Source organism: Triticum aestivum, chromosome 3B, assembly GCF_018294505.1.
Source record: "Triticum aestivum cultivar Chinese Spring chromosome 3B, IWGSC CS RefSeq v2.1, whole genome shotgun sequence".
Classification (NCBI taxonomy): Eukaryota; Viridiplantae; Streptophyta; class Magnoliopsida; order Poales; family Poaceae; genus Triticum; species Triticum aestivum.
Window position 1 is genome coordinate 790,580,495 of NC_057801.1, and position 18,389 is coordinate 790,598,883.

At 50.1% G+C, this 18,389-nt stretch overlaps 1 protein-coding gene across 1 annotated transcript; it reads right to left on the bottom strand.

Annotated features, from left to right (window-relative positions):
• Positions 1-8,666: 8,666 nt before the first annotated feature.
• On the bottom strand, positions 8,667-10,850 carry LOC123072458 (scarecrow-like protein 3). The gene has a single exon (XM_044496010.1). The coding sequence runs from the start codon at positions 10,376-10,378 to the stop codon at positions 9,017-9,019; it is 1,362 nt and encodes a 453-aa protein (XP_044351945.1). The 5' UTR covers positions 10,379-10,850; the 3' UTR covers positions 8,667-9,016.
• Positions 10,851-18,389: the final 7,539 nt, after the last annotated feature.

The window sequence follows — 18,389 nt, forward strand, 5'->3', positions numbered from 1 at the left end:
TCTTCCAAAAAAAATCACGTTGCCGAAGGTTTCATTCCGTTTGGACTCCGTTTGATATTCCTTTTCTTCGAAATACTGAAACAGGCAATAAAACAGAAATATGGGCTGGGCCTCCATTTAATAGGTTAGTCCCAAAAGTAATATAAATGTGTATAATAAAGCCCATAATCATTCAAAACAGGTAATATAATAGCATGGAACAATCAAAAATTATAGATACGTTGGAGACGTATCACCACCCTCGGAATTTCTCAGTAGCTTGATGTTCAAGATAACATCAGCCACACCCTGGTCTTTCATCTCAAAGTTATGAGATAGAAAAGCCTTGACCTCCTCAATTAATTTGAGTGTGTCCCGAATATCAGTATGTCATCAACATACACACAGAGTATAACTCCTTCGCCCCCACCATAGCGATAGTATACACATTTTTCAGCTTCGTTAACAACAAAGCCAGCAGATGTCAAAGTTGTATTAAACTTCTCATGCCATTGCTTAGGCGCTTGTTTCAGGCCATACAGAGATTTCACTAGCTTACACACCTTTCTTTCCTATCCATTTACTACAAAGCCATCTGGCTGTTGCATGTAAATTTCCTCGTCTAGCTCTCCGTTGAGGAAAGCCGTCTTAACGTCCATCTGATGAACAAGAAGACCATGCGAGGCAGCCAAAGCGAGTAACACTCGAATGGTTGTCAGCCTAGCTACAGGTGAGTAAGTATCGAAGAAATCCTCTTCTTCCTTTTGGGTATAGCCCTTGGCCACAAGCCTATCCTTGTACTTCTCAACAGTACCATCGGGCCTAAGCTTCCTCTTGAACACCAACTTACATCCCAATGGTTGGCAACCATAAGGACGATCAGTGATCTCCCATGTCCCATTTGCCAAGATGGAATCCATCTCGCTATGGACCGCATCCTTCCAGCAGTCAGCATCCGGAGATGCATAAGCTTCTGAAATGGAACTGGGAGTGTCATCATCCATGAGGTACATGAGGAAATCATCACCAATAGACTTCGCAGTCCTTTGTCTCTTGCTCCTAACAGGAGCTTCCTCGTCATCCTCCGTGGAGCTTTCATCACTTTTGTGTTCATAGTATTCCATCAGAATGGCAGGTTCAGGAGTCTCATTAGATTCCAGTCTAGAAGTGCTTTCCATATCTCTCATGGGGAAAATATCCTCAAAGAATGTAGCATCCTTAGACTCTATAATTGTACTGACCTTCTGGTCAGGTACCTCGGATTTCACTACTATAAATCTATAGCCAACGCCTTTCTTAGCTTAGCCCAAATTAATGTGGTCCACAGAATTTGGTCCAAGCTTACACTTTTTGGGGATCGGCACATTGACTTTCGCCAAACAACCCCAAGTGCGCAAGTAAGAGAGTGTAGTTCTTTTATTTTCCCATTGCTCATAGGGAGTAGTCTCATTATCCTTCGCGGGAACTTTATTTAGGACATGACATGATGTCAATACAGCCTCCCCCCAGCATGCCTTGGATAAACCCGATGTATCTAACATGGCATTAGCCAAATCTGTTAGAGTACGGTTTTTCCGTTAGGCAACCCTGTTTGACTGGGGTGAATAGGGAGGCGTCCTTTCATGAATAATACCATGTTCCGCACAGAATAAATCAAACTCACTAGAAAAGTACTCTTCACCACGATCAGACCGGACTCGTTTTATTTTCTTCTCTTGTTGGTTCTCAACTTCAGCCTTATAGATTTAAAGTAGTGTAGGACCTCATCCTTTGTATTTAACAGATACACATAACAGAATCTAGTGGAATCATCAATCAAAGTCATGAAGTATTTCTTTCCACCTTTAGTCAACACACCATTCATCTCACAGAGATCTGAATGTATGAGCTCTAGTGGTGCCAGGTGTCTCTCCTTCGCAGGCTTGTGAGGCTTGCGAGGTTGATAAGCTTGCACACACGCATGGCACTCAGAGCCTTTGGCTAAAGTGAAACTCGGGATTAGATTCATCTTAGCTAGACGCGTCATACAACCGAAATTTATGTGACAAAGATGTGAGTGCCAAACCTCACATTCGTTCACATTAGATTGAATTTGGTTTACGACATTATTACAGAAATTCTCCAGGGAAAGGCGGAACAAACCACCACAATCATATCCTTTTCCAACAAATAGCCCATACCGAGATACGACTACTTTGTTGGACTCAAATACTAACTTAAACCCTTCTTTACAGAGAAGGGAGCCACTAACAAGATTCTTCTTGATGGCGGGGACATGCTGCACGTTCTTTAGTTGCACGATCTTTCCCGAAGTAAACTTCAGATCTATCGTGCCAACACCATGAACAGAAGCATGCGAGCCGTTCCCCATCAGGACGGAACAATCTTGTGTGAGCTGGTAAGAAGAAAACAAAGACACATCAGCACACACATGAATATTGGGCCCAGTGTCAACCCACCAATCGGTGGATTAACAAACTGAAAGTATGGTAAATAGATTACCATACCCAGATGTCGCATCATTGTTGCTCAGAGTGACATTCACAGACTTGGAGTCCTGTGCTGGCTTCTTGTACTTGTTTGGGCACTTGTTTGCCCAATGTTCCTCTGAACCACAAGTAAAGCAGCCATCTCTCTTTTTGTCTTTCTTCTTACCCTTATTCTTAAAGGTAGTATTCTGCTGGACAGAGTTCTTTCCCTTGAACTTGTGGAAGTTCTTCTGCACCACATTGGCGCTAGAAGAACCCTCTGCCGCTTTCACGTGTGAGTCCTTGCTCTCGAGTTCTGCTCAACACTCAGATGACCGATGACATCCTCAACAGAGAATTCACGTCTCAAGTGCTTGAGAGAAATAGCAAAGTTCCTCCATCTAGGAGGGAGTTTTGCAATAATGCAACCCGCGACAAACTTGTCCGATAACTCACACTTCAGGAGCTCCAGCTCCTTAGCAATGCATTGTATCCCATGAGCCTGGTCCAATACAGGACGGTTATCAACCATCCTGTAATCATGGAACTGCTCCATGGCATGCAACTCACTGCGCATCGGTTGCGCCGAACTTAGCTTCGAGCGCATCCCACAAATTCTTGGCAACACACATATGGAGATATGCGTCGACTAGCTTGTCTCCGATCACAGTAAGAACGGCTCCCACAAAGATGGTGGTTGCCTCCCTAAACGCATTCTCCTGTTCAGGAGCAATCGTTACCGTGGGTGACACACCACCAACCCAGAACACGTTCATTGCTGTGAGCCACAAGGTAGTCCTCGTCTGCCAACGCTTAAAATGCGTTCCAGTAAACTTTTCCGGTTTTAGAGTGGTGGCGAAGCCATGAGTCGAAAAGTGCCTATAATAAGGTTTTTGGATTGTTGGAAATATTAGCACTTTTACAATTAGGCTAATCCACGAGTATACGGTAAGCATGGCGTAAATGGTATGCATCTCATAGCGATACCTAAGCATACTAGCACGTATAGAACATAGAAGCGGACCATCTATGAGCAGCACATATACGGCTAGTACAAGTACGAGCAAATGAGGGATGAAACAATCATACCCTCCGGTTGGCCAGGCCAACGCGACGGCGGCAGCAGCAGCCTCGGCGTCGTCCGTAGCCTTCTCCATGCGGCGGCGGCGGCCATGGTGTTGATGCAGGGGAAGTAGTGGAAGCAGAGGCGTGCAGAGGTGGGGACGGATCGGGAGAAGTCGCATCGAGACGCTCCCCAAAAACCTTATTGCCATTCTTCTGGGCAGGGCCTCGAACGATAGGGTTCCGGAGGCACCTGCTCCCTCGATCAGCCGTGCACGTGGTCGTCGGAAGCAGCACAGAGAGAGGAACAGTAAATGACGGCTAGGTTACGCGAGAGGGAGTGAGTGAACTGAACTAGGTCACTCCACTGGGAAGAGCCTTCTTATATAGGCCGTCGGGTTAGCGACTCGTTACTTAATCCCTGATTAATTAATTCGTTCTTGAGCGGCAAAAATAAGCTCCGGCTCGGCTCATTCCCGCACCCCACGGTGCGCGCGGGCGTCGTGATGAGGCGGGTGGCGAAGGAGGAGCGTGTGTGTACCACTCCTCTTTCCAAGCTCCCAATGGCAAGTGGTAGAGCAGCCCTTATAAAGGGGTCTCAACTCTCCTCAATTAGCAAGGTGGGACTAAACTTCCCACCACCTGCCATATTATACATGGGCCTCAAGATTAACCAGGAATCATTGTTCTTCCGGGATTTGAACTTGTTCTCCAGGCGCTTCAGAATAATTTGTTTTCACAACACCATCACCCTCATCCTCGACAATAATATTGTGCAAAATAACACAACATGTCATGAGCCGCCACAAAGTTTCTGATTCTCACATCATTGCAGCCCCACTAACAATTCCTCAATGGGCTTGAAGCACTCCGAATGTCCTCTCCACATCCTTTGTAGTTGCTTCCTGCATTGTTGCAAAGTGGCTTTGTTTCCTTCCCAGTGGTTCCGATACGGTCTTCACAAACACCTCCCACTGAGGATAGATTTCATCGGCGAGATAGTATCCCATGTTGTAGTCACGGCCGTTGACGTGTAGTTGCACGACGGTAATTCCCCATTGCAAAGTCTCATGAACACCGGAGATCGTTGAAGCACGTTGATGTCGTTGGGAGAACCTAGCATTCCAAAGAATGCATGCCAAATCCATAAGTCATTTTATGCCGCCGCTTCTAGTATGATGTTGGCCTGTTTGGTGTGGTAGTGATACATTTCGGGCAAACCATTGTGGCAGTTCCACCATTGCTAGTGCATGCAATCAATTGATCCGAGCATTCCTGGAAACCCTCAGGCCTCTCCAATAGACAGCAACTTCTCCGTCTCCTACACATTTGGTTCTCTCAAATACTCTGCTCCAAACACATGCACCACAACATGGGCTAACTTGTCAGTAGTGTTCAGGCATGTGCTCTCCCCCATCCTGACCATCTCACCAACAACATCTGCAGCAGTACCAAGTGCAAGCATCCTCAGAGCAGCTATGCACTTCCTCGTAGCATAGAAAGAAAGTTGATCGTAGCAATCCCTTGTGAGCCTCCACTCCCTTCACAATGCGCAGAAACAATGGTTTTCGCATGCGAAAACGACGACGAAACCATTGATCATCCAGGAAAGTTGGGTTCGTAGCAAAGTAGTCCTTCTGCAGTAGCCGTGCTCCGGACAACATATGTCAATTGATCACTCTTCTTCCTTTGATTGAGCCCTTGAAGTTGTGAATATGCTCCACTTGCCAGTCCATTTTCTCTTGCATGCTCATGAGCATGATCATATCCACTTGTTCGTCCAAGAATCAAAGAAATCATCCTGAATCACTTGATCAAGCTCCATCATTCCACACTCCTCGTCGGACGAAGCATTGGAATTCATCTTTTCCCCTAAAAAACACAAGAAACTAGGTCGGAAAATGTGTCAAACACATAGAGTGCAAGAGGTAGCTCGGGAGTTGCTGGACGTACCAGGGTGGCGTCCAGGCCGGCGACGACGTCCCGACGGCAAGGACAGTAGACATGAGTGTTGTGCCAGTGCTGGCAGCACAGACGATCGGAACGGCAGCGGAGCACGAGCGACGGCGGAGCCGCGAGACGGACCACACATAGGTAGAAGAAGAGAGTAGAGAGCAATTGGATTTGGTAGGCTGAGAGGATGGATTTGGTGCAATTTGCCGGTCCCTGGCTAGGCCGTCTGCGCGAACGTTTGAGGTGGCAATGGGGTGCGCGGCTGCAGATGTCAAATTGTGCTAATGTGTCGTCAGTGGGTCAAAACATGAAAGAAAAAAAAACCTACCCCGCATAACAAAAGATTCACCTCACGCAAGAGTGACGTGCAGCATGCACCCACACAGTACAATCCACCCACCATTGTCTGCCGTGGAGTAATTTCCCTTCGTCCGCTAGCGAGTGGGTTGTAGCCTAGATTTTCAAAGCGCCCAGAAGAGGCCAGCAGGGAAGCAGCAGCACGGCAGCAGGAGAGGACGACGCAAACTTTTGTTTTGTTGCGGCGTCGTCGTCGCGTTGCGCGAGGCCGGACACGCGCGCCTTAAATTATTCCACCTTCCCTGCGCCTCGCGACAAGGCTGGCGGGGTTCGCTCGCCTTATTGCGCGCGCCAAAAAGCCACCGCCCATCGTCGTGGTTCGTAGTACTACTGCTACTAGAAAAAAGTCTCTCCTTCTCCCAGAGTAGCAGCGCCGATGCGGCGGTGCGAGACGCTGAAGCCTGCACGCACCAATTCGAGCAAAAACCATGGCAACGCCGCCGGTTTTCTCGTTAGTGCCGTGCCGAGCTTAGGCCAACTCCAACGCATCATCCGTCTGATCTGTGTATGTGCGTTTGGCCTAAACGGACAGACGGCACGGTCTAACATTTGACCGGATCCTCATTGCCCGTTTGGCGTCCGGCTGCCTCATTTCCGGCACAGACCTGCGTCCGGTTTGCGTCCACACGAATGTCGAATAGATGTCCTCTGTGTCCTCTCGGGTCCACGTGGTAGCCGCCCACCTATCTCCCACCGTTCACATTTACGTCGCAAGCCAGGCGGACCCGCCTGATAGCTATCCTGGCCGAGCGATCACCGTCCTTTTTAATGTGGAAGCCGTGGACCGGTGGGAGTCCGCACTTCCACTCCCGGCGATGCGTGCCCCCTCGAGCCCCGACAACTAAACCATAGCCCGCCGCTCCTCCACCTCCCCACCAGCAACAATGATGGGCCGCTAGTTCTCCGACCGCAAGACGAGGCACCGCCACGAGGTTGGGGCGTCGTCCGGTCGCCGTCGCGGCTCCACCACTCCACCTGCACCTCCACCACTCGCATTCCATATTTCACCGGACGGGGCCCGACCTCGGATGCGGCCGTACGTCTAGGCGGAGATCTGCAAGAGGTGCAAGGAGATGCGCACGCTGCTGCCGTGGAGCGACGTGCCCATCCCCAACAGCGGGCACCTCTCGCCCGGATCGGGTGCCCATTCCCCCAACCCCGGCGAGCGGCAGCGCCCGCCTACTGCCGAACCTCATCGATGACTGGAGGTACACCATCGGCTCCCCGCTCTGGGATACTTGGCTCGCGACAAGCACGAAATCCGCCCACAATTTCTTTGCCAGCCATCCTCTGAGCCCGTCGCGGGCGCGCTCCCAGCCTGCCCTAGCCCCGCGGGGCGCAGGCTGGTTCGCGTCTTGACTCCTACGCCGTCGTCGTCCCCGCCACCACCAACGCCGATGACGACCGAGGAGGAGGAGAACCTCAAGAGGAGGACTCCCTTCACACCCACGACGAGCGCCAAAGGCAGGGCCTCGAGGAGATGATGGTCCTGTCAGCGGCCGACGATGTCACCTTCCCAGAGCTGGACGCCTACGTCATGGAGGTGGACGTCCGGGCTGAGTCGCCGAGGGAGGAGGTGCCGACGGGATGGAACCCGGCCTTAGTCGGGCAGTCCTGGACGTGGACGGAGACCGTGCCGTGCACGCCTGAGGTGGACGCTGGCATGTGGTCACCTTCCCCACCACTGGAGTGGTTGTGCAGGCGCCACTGCAGGCGCCACAGCAGACGCCTTCGCCCTGGCAGGGGCCGCCAGCCCACCTCTGGCAGCCACCTCCATACGTCGACCTCACCGGCGACGACGACCGGTAGGTCGGCGGCTACGGCAGACGACCACGGTATTGACGGCGATGGCCCTTATCTTTTTCTTAATGTATTTTAAGTTTTTATTTACATTAATATGGTGAACTTGGCTACTGCGGACATTTTTGTGTTAAATTTGAAGTCTGAATAAACAGATAGTTTGGGACGGGGCGGGCCGGTACGGTACACTGACGGGCGCACGAGTGCAGGCAGGTGAGCGTGTCCATTTTTCTGTCCCAAACAGATAAAATCCTGATGAAACGGACGTCTATTTGAGGTCGTGCGTTCAAGTTGCCTGTAATGCAGTTGAGGTAATGAGAAGAACTCCAAGCAAACGGCGTTGGAGTTGCCCGTAGCGCAGTTGAGGGAACGAGAAGAACTCCAAGCAAACGAATGGTCCAGATGAAAATCCCGCGGATGGATCCAACCATGGCCACCTGTTGCCTTGTGCACAAGGACGGACAAGACGGGGAACCAAAGCATAGATGCAACTCCTCCACTGTGCAGTGCACTAATTGGAGAACAGTGGCATGCTCGTGTCCACTCCAGCTCCAAGATGGCTCGTGAGCCGATACCATCGCACACTTGTCAAAATATACGTATGCCCAGCCAGCAGGATCAGTTTTGGATGAGCCATCGACAAGGACGGCTCAGCATGTTTTACATCTAAAAAGTAGTATGAAAAATCATGCGTGAACTGGAAACATAGCGGAAGGTCCCCAGAGGTGCAGTACGTGCCCTGAAAGTTCAGTCGTTCAGACAACGCAAGCAACAAATTTCTCCCCTTAACCCGACAATTACGTAGATTTCAACAAAGTTAACAAGACGTAAGCGTTGGATCCGACCAGAGGCATCAACTGGCGTCCCGTAATCACCTTCTTTCGATGAAAACAAAGTTCTCAATCAGCCGTCTTGTGAGTCATGCGGCTCACAATTAGCCTTACCTAACGATTTGCATCTGGGTTTATCCCCTTTTCACCAAATGCAACCTGCCCTCTTAGGCACGAAGGATTCGATCGAATGGAAATATAGATTGACAGTTAGATAGATAGATAAACCACCAGACGATCCAATCCGCATGGATCGACCACTTCATCATTCCTGCTGAAATCTGTGCACTGATCCGAACCAACAGGGGAAGGGACACACACACACACACACACACGAGCAGTATGGACAGACACACGGAGCATGCGTACGCATGCAGCAAGTTTGGTCCAAAACAAGCAGCGCATGCATATGCATGCCCCAAGTTCAGTCTACAACAAACTAAACAAAACAATCCGAAGAAGAAATGGAATTTTAGATGTGATGATGAAGATGAAACGCCTAGCTAGCTAGCTAATGTCCATGGGTTGTGGTGGTACTAGTAGTGGTGACATCGACAGGGCCGGCGGTCAGTCGAAGCGGCGGCCGCGCCAGGCGGAGACGGAGAAGAGGGCGCGCTCCTGCCAGCACAGGAAGAAGGTGCCCTTCTCCTCGCGTACCTTGAAGCCGTCGCACCCCAGCCCCTGCGCCGCCCGCCGGGCCTGCAGCAGCGCGTAGTAGCTGAGGGGCACGCGGCCGAAGCCGGCGCCCTCCATGCGCGCCGCCCACCGGTCCAGCCGCTCGTGCCGCTCGCGGCGCTCCGCGCCGTCGCAGGCCACGATGTTCTTGATCTCCTCGCCCAGGAGCCACCGCTCGACGCGCGCGCGCTCCACCGACCCGCGCGCCGCGCCCACCTCCAGGCAGTCGAACAGCGCCGCGTAGTAGTTGAGCGCCTCCACGAACCGCTCCGTCAGCCCCGGCGTGTTGTGGCTCGCCTCCTGCTCCGCCACCACCATCACCTTGGGCGACAGCCCCCACAGCGCGCCCAGGAACGCGTCCGCCCGCGAGGTGGACGGGGACAGCAGCCCGGAGGAGTCCGGGCTGCTCTTCCTGCGCCGCTCCTTGTCGGCGGTCGGGGCGGCGGGGGTGTCGTCGTCGGTGGCGAGCAGGCGGTGGAGCTGCAGGCTGGAGCTGATGGCCAGCGCCTCGCCGGTCTTCACGCGGAGGGACTCCACGTCCAGCGCGTCCAGGCGGGACACCACGGGGTTGAACTGGAACGGCACGTCCAGCCGCTCCGCCTCCTTGGTGAGCGCCATGGCCGTCTTCGAGAGCAGGTCCTTGTGCTCGTGCACGGCGGTGAGGCGGAAGTGCGGCGGGCCCTCGGGACGCGCGGCGAGGAGGTGGAGCAGCTCGAGCCACTGCGTGGCGTCGGCGCCGCCGAGGTCGATGACGTGCACGATCTTCTCCGACTCCATGGCCTCGAGGATCGCCTGGTTGGCCGCTGCGCCGGCGAGGCGGAGGAAGGGGCAGAGGTCGAAGAAGTGCCTGCGCGCGACGGCGACCTCGGCCGGCGTGGGGCCCGCGCGGGGCAGGAGCAGCGCCCGGCACAGCCCGGGCCACGCACGGAGCGCGCGCCGGGCCAGCGCCTCCGCGAAGGCGGCCGCGACGCGCTGCATGGCGTCGCCGTCGGGCGCGGCGAGCGTGGCGATGTGCTCGAGCGCGGCGTTGGCGGCGTCGAGCCGGCCGGACGACGCCGCGGCGGCGCAGTTGAGCAGGAGGTGGATGAGGCAGAGGCCGCGCTCGTCGGAGCGGAGCTCCCGGAGCATCCAGGGCGGCGTGGCGCCGGCGCCCGCGGCGCCGGCTCCCGGGTGCGGGTGGAGCGGCATGTTTGAGAAGTTCTGCAGCGGGGAGGACGTGACCGACGAGGAGGAGCCTTCGTCCTGGTGGACCATCAGCCTGGCCAGCGCTGCCGCCCGCTCTGCTCGGCGATGCCGCTCGGTTCACGAAGCTAGTAGCAAAGTCGCTTCGTTTCCGTGTCTATCTATCTATCTATCTATCTCTCCGATGCCGGCCGTCGCGTGGTGGACGACGGACGATTTATACGGTGGCCGTGGCTCAGAGGTTTTGGCTCGCTGCGGAAGGCTGCGTGCTGCGTGGCGCAAAGGAGAAATCCAATTAACAAACCGAGACAGCAGGCTTAAATAGACGGGTGTGGAGCAGGCCAAGCAGACGGAGAGGAGCGGGAGGACACGGCAGGGCAGGGCAGGGAAGAGAAGGAGACAAGCAGAGAGGAACAAAGGGCAGAGGTCCAAGAGGACGGCAACAAGGGGCAATGGCTCGAGGAACAAGAATACAATTCACTCGGGTCAGAGCGAGGAGCGGAGCGGACAAAGGGGAAATCAGGGCCTATTATTTCTGCACGCGCTCGTCGGGCATGTATGCATGCACGCATGGATCAGTAGTATTCAGTGATCTTTACTGTGTTTAGCATCATCGGGGGGGGGGGGGGGGGGGGGGGGAGGGAGAGAGAGAGGAGGCAGGCAGGAAAACAGAGTATTCCCAGGTGTAGTAAATACATGAAAAATGGCATACTTATTTTTATAGAAGGCAGAGAAGTATTTACAAGAACTTGTGTAGGATGCGAACATCCCCACAAAATTACAACCCCACCAACACCTGAAAATCTAAGCCTACTCTCTCACGAATCTGTGTAGAACTCCAGCACCCACACCGGCTTCCTTCCATGCCTTGATCTCATCCAGGATGTGCCCATGGAGTTGTGCAACTGACATTTGTTGATCTGCGCGGTTAAACATTATGGCGTTGCGTTGCCTCCACAGTTCCCAGGTGTCTGCCGTGACTAAAGTATCGAAACCTCTCTTGTTAGCTCCTTGAAACTACCCCTCGCCTGGTGCCACCACTCAAGTAAAGTGTCGTTCGTGTCCGGTCTTCTCACTGCAATGTTAAGGTCCATGAGGCACCGGTTCCAGATGTCTCTCGCGTAGCCACATTGGATGTGTATGTGTTTTGCGTTATCTTTATCCTGGAGGCAAGTGTAACAGGCCGATGGAGCCTCCTACAAACCATGTCTCGCGCTGCGATCCGAGGTCCAGATCCGATGTTGAACAGTCAACTAGATATGAATCTTGCACTTGAGCGGCGCCCAGTTCCTCCAAATGCATGTGTCGTAAGGGGGCACGCTGCAATCCTGAGCAAAGTCTGTCATAGGCCGAGCGACCCGTGTATACACCCGACGCATCGCACGGCCAAGTGAACACGTCCTCAACTGTCAGATCACGCTGGACCGCGGTGATCGCTTGCTGCAGGTGCAGAAGTTGGATGTGTGCTGTGAAGGACAGTTACCCCTGCACATCAAGCGGCCATGTCGTGCCCAAAAGCGCCTGCTGGACTGTCGTCTGATTCCTCGTCCATTTGATCACCTCGCGTACAATCAGAGGCGCAATATCCGTGGCAGCGAAACCGTGAATCCGTCTGTCGCGCCAGAACAGGACCTTTGCACCCTCTCGCACCTTAATATTGACCAGGCTGTGGAACACTTGTCTCGCTTCCTTATCCACGATCTGCGGAGTTCCTTGCCATGGTCTCTCTGGATCCACTCTCCTCAACCATTCCCATATGACCCACAGCGCGAGTTCTTGGGTTTGCAAGTCTTTGACTCCCTGCCACCAAGCATTGCCCACCATTCACCTTTTCCTTGGCCGTCCAAAAGAATGCTCTCATCCATTTATTGAGCTCCTCGTAAAGCCACAGGGGCGCGTTCATCACCAAGAAGTGATGTATTGGCCTCAGAAAAGAACGTCAGATACCCTAGCCCCCTCCCCGCTCCTCGCGTAACGCCGTGCGTCCACCCTCCCTCCTGCTGTTCGCCACTCCGGCCACGACGACCACCCCTCTCCTGCTCTCCGCAGGCAGCGCCATCGCCAGGGCTGGGTGCTCGCCGTCCTCCGTGGCCCGCCCTCACGGGGAGCGCCCCGTCGTCTCCGGCTTGGGCATCTCCTCTGCTTCCGAGCGGTCGGTGGAGGCGGCCGCGCAGGAGGCTGCGCCGGATCTGGCGCTGGAGGTGGAGTCTTGCCGGCGCCTGGTTCCCTAGATGGAGGCGCCGCCGTCGAGGAAGACCCTATGGAAGCGCAGGCGCGAGTTCGGGAAGTCGGAGGTGGCTCTGCTCCCTTCCTCCCCGAGCCGCAGGGAGATCTCGCCGGACATGTGTGGCAAGTGTTTCAGGTGATTGGAAAAGGGGCACTTTCTGTAAGTGCATCTAGTGCCCCTTAGTGATTTTGGTGTATTGAAGACTTATAGGTCAAGGGACTAATATGTTTATGAGTGTACACAGACTCTATAAGTCCATGAGGAGTTTGATAAGTAATGTGAAATTCGACCCCTAAAAATGAATGTCTTCAGCTGAAGACTTTAGTTTTTCTGAAGACTTTGAAAGTGAAGAAATTGGTGTGACCTTTAAGACTTGGATATTCATGCGAGGATTATGAAGCGTGAAGACTTTTGTTTTCGTAGTGTCATTTTCTCCTTCTTGAGTCATAGGAAACACCGTACTGCTAACGGGGGTCGAGGTAATACTAAGGAAACTGATTTCCAAGTGATGCTCATCTCGAAATCCTACACCTAGCCAATCCTTTGAATAAAGACTTTGGAAATCTCATATCAGTTCAGTCAAATTTCTTCAGTGACAGAGACATAGATCTTCTAGTCTCTGAGGAATTGGTTCTGACTGGGGAGTTAGGAATTCGCCAGTGCGGATTGCCTACACAGTGAGAAACATGATAGCCTTGAGGAATTCGAACCTCAAATCCGACCGTTGCTGTGCTACGCGCCAGCTATCCAAAATATCCTACCACCTAACGGTCATATCATTGAAGGTCATTTATGTCTTATCATGTTGGGCTGCTCCCTAGGCTATAAATAGCTGCCCCCTACAACCACCAGTTGGTTGGCTGCTCCGAGAGAAACTAACACTTGTCAATTGAGGGCATCCCATCTTCCGAGGACTCTGAGCAAAAATCATCAAGTGAGTAAAACCCAAAACCCAAACCCAAACACCTACAAACCCAAAGTGTTTGAGCATCACTAAAGAGATTGTTCCTGTGTGGAACAGACGCTTGTTACCTTTGAGGACTATGTATCCTCCAGACGGTTAGGCGTCATGGTCTGAGCATGCAAGAGGAATTGTGGATCACCGAGTGACCAAGTCTGTGAAGGTTTGGAAGTCACCTGTGAAGACTTACCATGATTGTGTGTCCGGGAAGGTGTGTCCTCGAGTTTAAATAATCAGCTACTCCAACCAGACGTACAACTATCACAACAGTTGGAACTGGTCTACCAAATCATTGTCTTGACCAAGCCTACTGGTTCTATTTCCTCAACCCTTTTATTTCCTCATCCATGTGTTGATGAACCTGATCATTACTGGTTGAAGACTTTGACTGAAGAATTTCTCTATTTCCTTAATCCAATTTCTTCAGTTACATTGTCTTCAGCCTGCGTATCTCATGTTTACGCTTTCTGTACTTTGTGTTTGTTTTCCATTTCATCATGATGACTCTGCTATTGCTCTGTTATGCTTATACCTTAGTACTTATTCCCATGCTAGTTGTTCCTGACTTTGGAAATTCCTCACCCTGAAATTTCTCAGCGACGAATCTGTAAAAATCACCTATTCATCTCCCCTCTAGTCGGCTTAACACACTTTCGATTGATATCAGAGCAAGATACTCCCTTGTTTTGTGTGATTTTGGTTTACCCACCTGGAGTTCTAGTTATGACGACTGCAGGTATGATCAAGGTCTCGGCTGGGTGTCCTACCTTTGATGGGACGGGCTACCCCTACTTAAAGAACAAGATGCGCATGCATCTTGAGGCAATTGATAACGATCTCTGGTATATTGTGGAAAATGATGTTCCCTCAGTCACTCTGTCTGCAAATGCTGTTCATGTGAAGAGATTCAAGCAACTCGATTCTCAAGCGAAGAATATCATATGTGCCTATCTGAGCATAGGATAGTACGACAGAGAGAGTGCTCAGGAAATAGCTAAGCTGATTTGGGACAGGCTGTCCAAGGTCAATGAAGGAGTTTCCACTCAACGTGACTCTCGAGTTGATGTTCTTCGCAATCTCTTCAACCGCTTCAAAAGACTCGACAATGAAAATGTTCAGCATACTTTTGATCGCCTCACTGACATCTCAAATGAGCTTCAAGCACTTGGTGCCACTGACATCACCGACCATGAGGTGGTGAAGAAATTGCTGAGATCACTTGATCCTCATTCGATCTTCTTGCACTGATGATTCAAGAGCGAGCTGATTACAAGTCACTAGATCCGACTGATATCCTCGAGAGGCTAAACACTTATGAGTTCCAGCTTGCTAAGAACAGAGACCTCTATGGACCGAGCTATGGAAGATCACGTGCACTGAAGGCCAAGGCAGTATCTGAGTCTGAAGGTGAAGACTCTGGTAGCAGCCTTTGTGATCCTGAAGAACTGAGCCAGGAGCTAGCAATGCTTGTGAAGAAATTCCAGAAGTTCTCTCGCCGCGGTCGCTTTGGAAAGTCTTCAAGGAATGATGATTCCTCGTCTCATGACTACAAAAGGAGAACTTGCCACAAATGCAAGAAACTGTTCACTACATGTCTGATTGTCCTCTATGGGAAAAGGAATCAAAGAAGAAGAAGTACAAACATGACGATTCTGATGACTCAAAGAAGAAGAAGAAATCTTCAAAGTCTTATTCATCAAAATCTTCATAGTCTTCATCTCACAAGAAGAGCAGTTCCAAGAAGGCTCGGGCATTCATTGGCAAGGAAATGGACTCTGAAGCGGAATCTGAGGAAAATGTGGAAGAGGAGGAATCCGAGGAGTCAGACTCCGGTGTGGCGAGCCTAACTCTCACTACTGCTTATGTCAGCAAGTCCATCTTCAACTCTTAAGAAAATGACCTCCCCAACTCTGCTGACAAGAGCGTCGATGACTATGCTCCCACCTACTGCTTCATGGCAAAAGGTGCCAAGGTACTCAAACATTCCCCCTCTGACTCTAGAGAGGATGAATCTGATGACAATCTCAAGCCTAGCTATTCCAAACTTGCTAAAATTGCTGTTAAGCAACAAAAGGCTTTGGAAAAGATTCAAAATCTACTAGACAAAAGCGATGACCTATTGGGTGAGGAATTGAATCGAACTAAGACTCTAACGGATAACCTTCAGAGACTTCAGTCTAGGTTTGACAACCTTCAAAATCATCATAACACTTTAACTGATCATGAGAAGCTTTCTTATGAATTTCTTTAGAGAAAGTAAGATCTTGAGAAGTTAAAAGTGAGTTATGAAGATCTTCAAAAGGAAAACGATTCATTGGTTGCTCAACAGATCAGTTTCGCTCAGGAAGAATTTATTCCACCATGTCTGAAATGCATTGAGCGTGAATCTGCTAATTCTTCACCTGGATGTTCAAATGCTTCTATTGCTGCAAATTCTTCAACTATCTCTTTGGTCACAAATTCCTCATCTGAGGATAGCACAAGTATCACTGACGATAATGCAGGGCTGAAGGAATTGTATGTGACAAGCATTTACAAAAGCCTCAAAAGGGCATCAGACTCTTTGTGATGTGCTCAAAAGGCAGATCTTGAACAGGAACCCTAGGAAAGAGGGTATTGCCTTTGAAAGGAAACTAAATGCTGAAGGGACCTACTGGAAACCTGAGCAGTATCCCAAAACCTCATGGATTGCTGCGAAAGGACCTCCTGTAGATCCATGCACTCTATCTGGCTTTACTTGTGATTCTTCATATTCCTCTTATGAGTCTTTTGACTCCAACAATAAACTGTTCAAGAATCAGAATGGTGAAGTGTTTGCTCGATATGTTGGAACTAACTACAGGAACGGTCCCCCTATGAAGAAAATCTGGGTTCCCAAAAGTTGCCTTGAAAATCTTCAGGTGAATGTCATCATGACACCACCTATGAAGAAAAGTAACCCCAGATCAAATTCTTCATACGGACCAAATTCTTCACCTAGATCAAATTCCTCACGTGGATCAAAATCATCATATGAACATCATCGTGCTAACACTTCTGTTTCACAGAGAAAGTCTAAAGGCTATGAATATGTGCATTATTCTTCAAACCATTATGTTCACAAGTCCTCGAAGGATTTCTCTGCTTATTCGTATGATTATCCTAACCACTCTTCTGTAAAACGAAGTGCACTCTCTTCAATGCCATCCTTTTCTTATGGAGCTCGCAGAATGACGAACTCTTTGCCACCCCTCCAGATGTGGGTGGTGAAGAAAAAGATCTAATCTCTTATGCAGGGTCAGGTCTCCCGACGAACTTAATCGTCTGAAGAATTTGCTGGAGACCTGAATGTGCTTGAATGGACGCAAGCTAACCATGAAGAAATGAATTACTCATTTCTCATGTCCTCATATTGCTATATCGTTTACTATTGATGAAATTGATATCATATTCTTCACTTATGAAGTATATGGGCTCGTAAGTTGCACTAATTCATCTACATGATGAACAACCTAAAGCTACTGAATGGGTCCTCGATAGTGGATGTACAAATCACATGACCGATGACAGGAACTTGTTGATGGACACTGATTTGTCACCATCTCATCTGAAGCATATCACCTACGCTTACAAAGGCAAAAGCAAGGTATTGGGTCTAGGTAAGGTTGCGATCTCAAATGATAGACACATGGACAAAGTCATGCTTGTCGAGTCCTTAGGATTCAATCTCATGTCTGTCTCAATGCTTTGTGATCTTGATATGGTTGTCGTCTTTGGCAAATATCGTTGCATTGTGCTAATGGAATCTGACAATTCCAAAGTCTTCGAAGGCTTTAGGAAAGGAGACTTGTATTTTGTTGATTTCTCTGCAAGACCACAGCCTGCCACATGCCTACTTGCAAAAACTTCAAAATGTTGGCTATGGCATTGACAATTTGGTCATGCTGGGATGATGAACTTGCATACACTCACGAAGAAGAAGCATGTCATTGGCATCGAGGGTGTCAAATTCCTCAAAGATCATCTTTGTGGGGCTTGTGTGGCTGGAAAGATCACCAGAGCCAAGCATCGCTCGAAGACTATCATGAACAATTCTCGTCGCTTTGAATTACTTCATATGGTTCTCTTTGTCCCTACTCATTATGCCACGTTCTCTATTTCTGCATCATTATATGGCTTTGTCATAGTTGATGATTATTCTCGTTATACATGGGTGCATATCATCACTTACAAAAATGAAGTGCAGGAAGACTTCAAACGATTTTCCTCAATAGCTTCAACTAACTTCGGTGTGAAGATCAAGCATATCAGGAGTGATAATGCAACTGAGTTCAAGAACAATGGCCTCGATGAATATCTTGATATACTTGGTATTACTCACGAGTTATCTGCTCCCTATACTCCTCAGCAGAATGGCATCGTGGAGCGCAAGAACAAAACTCTTGTTGAGATGGCTCGCACCATGCTTGATGAATACAAGACACCACAATGCTTTTGGCCTGAAGCTATTGATACTGCTTGCAACATCATCAATAGAGTATATCTTCACAAATTCTTCAAAAAGACCTCATATGAACTCCTCACTAACAAGAAACCCAATGTAAGTTATTTCAATGTCTTCGGTGCTAAATGCTGGATTAGAGATCCTCACCATCACTCTAAATTTGCATCGAAAGCACATGAGGGTTTTATGCTTGGTTATAGAAAGGACTCGCACATCTACAAAGTCTTCAACATCAATCATCACAAGATTGTTGAAACTGTAGATGTGCGGTTCAGTGAAACTAATGGCTCCCAAAGAGAGCACCTACCTCCTCTGCTAGATGAAATGTCACCTGTGGAATCCATCAAGCTCAAAGCTACTGAGGATATCATCCCTACCGAAGAATCTGCTGCAGAAGTCATTTCAGATCGTG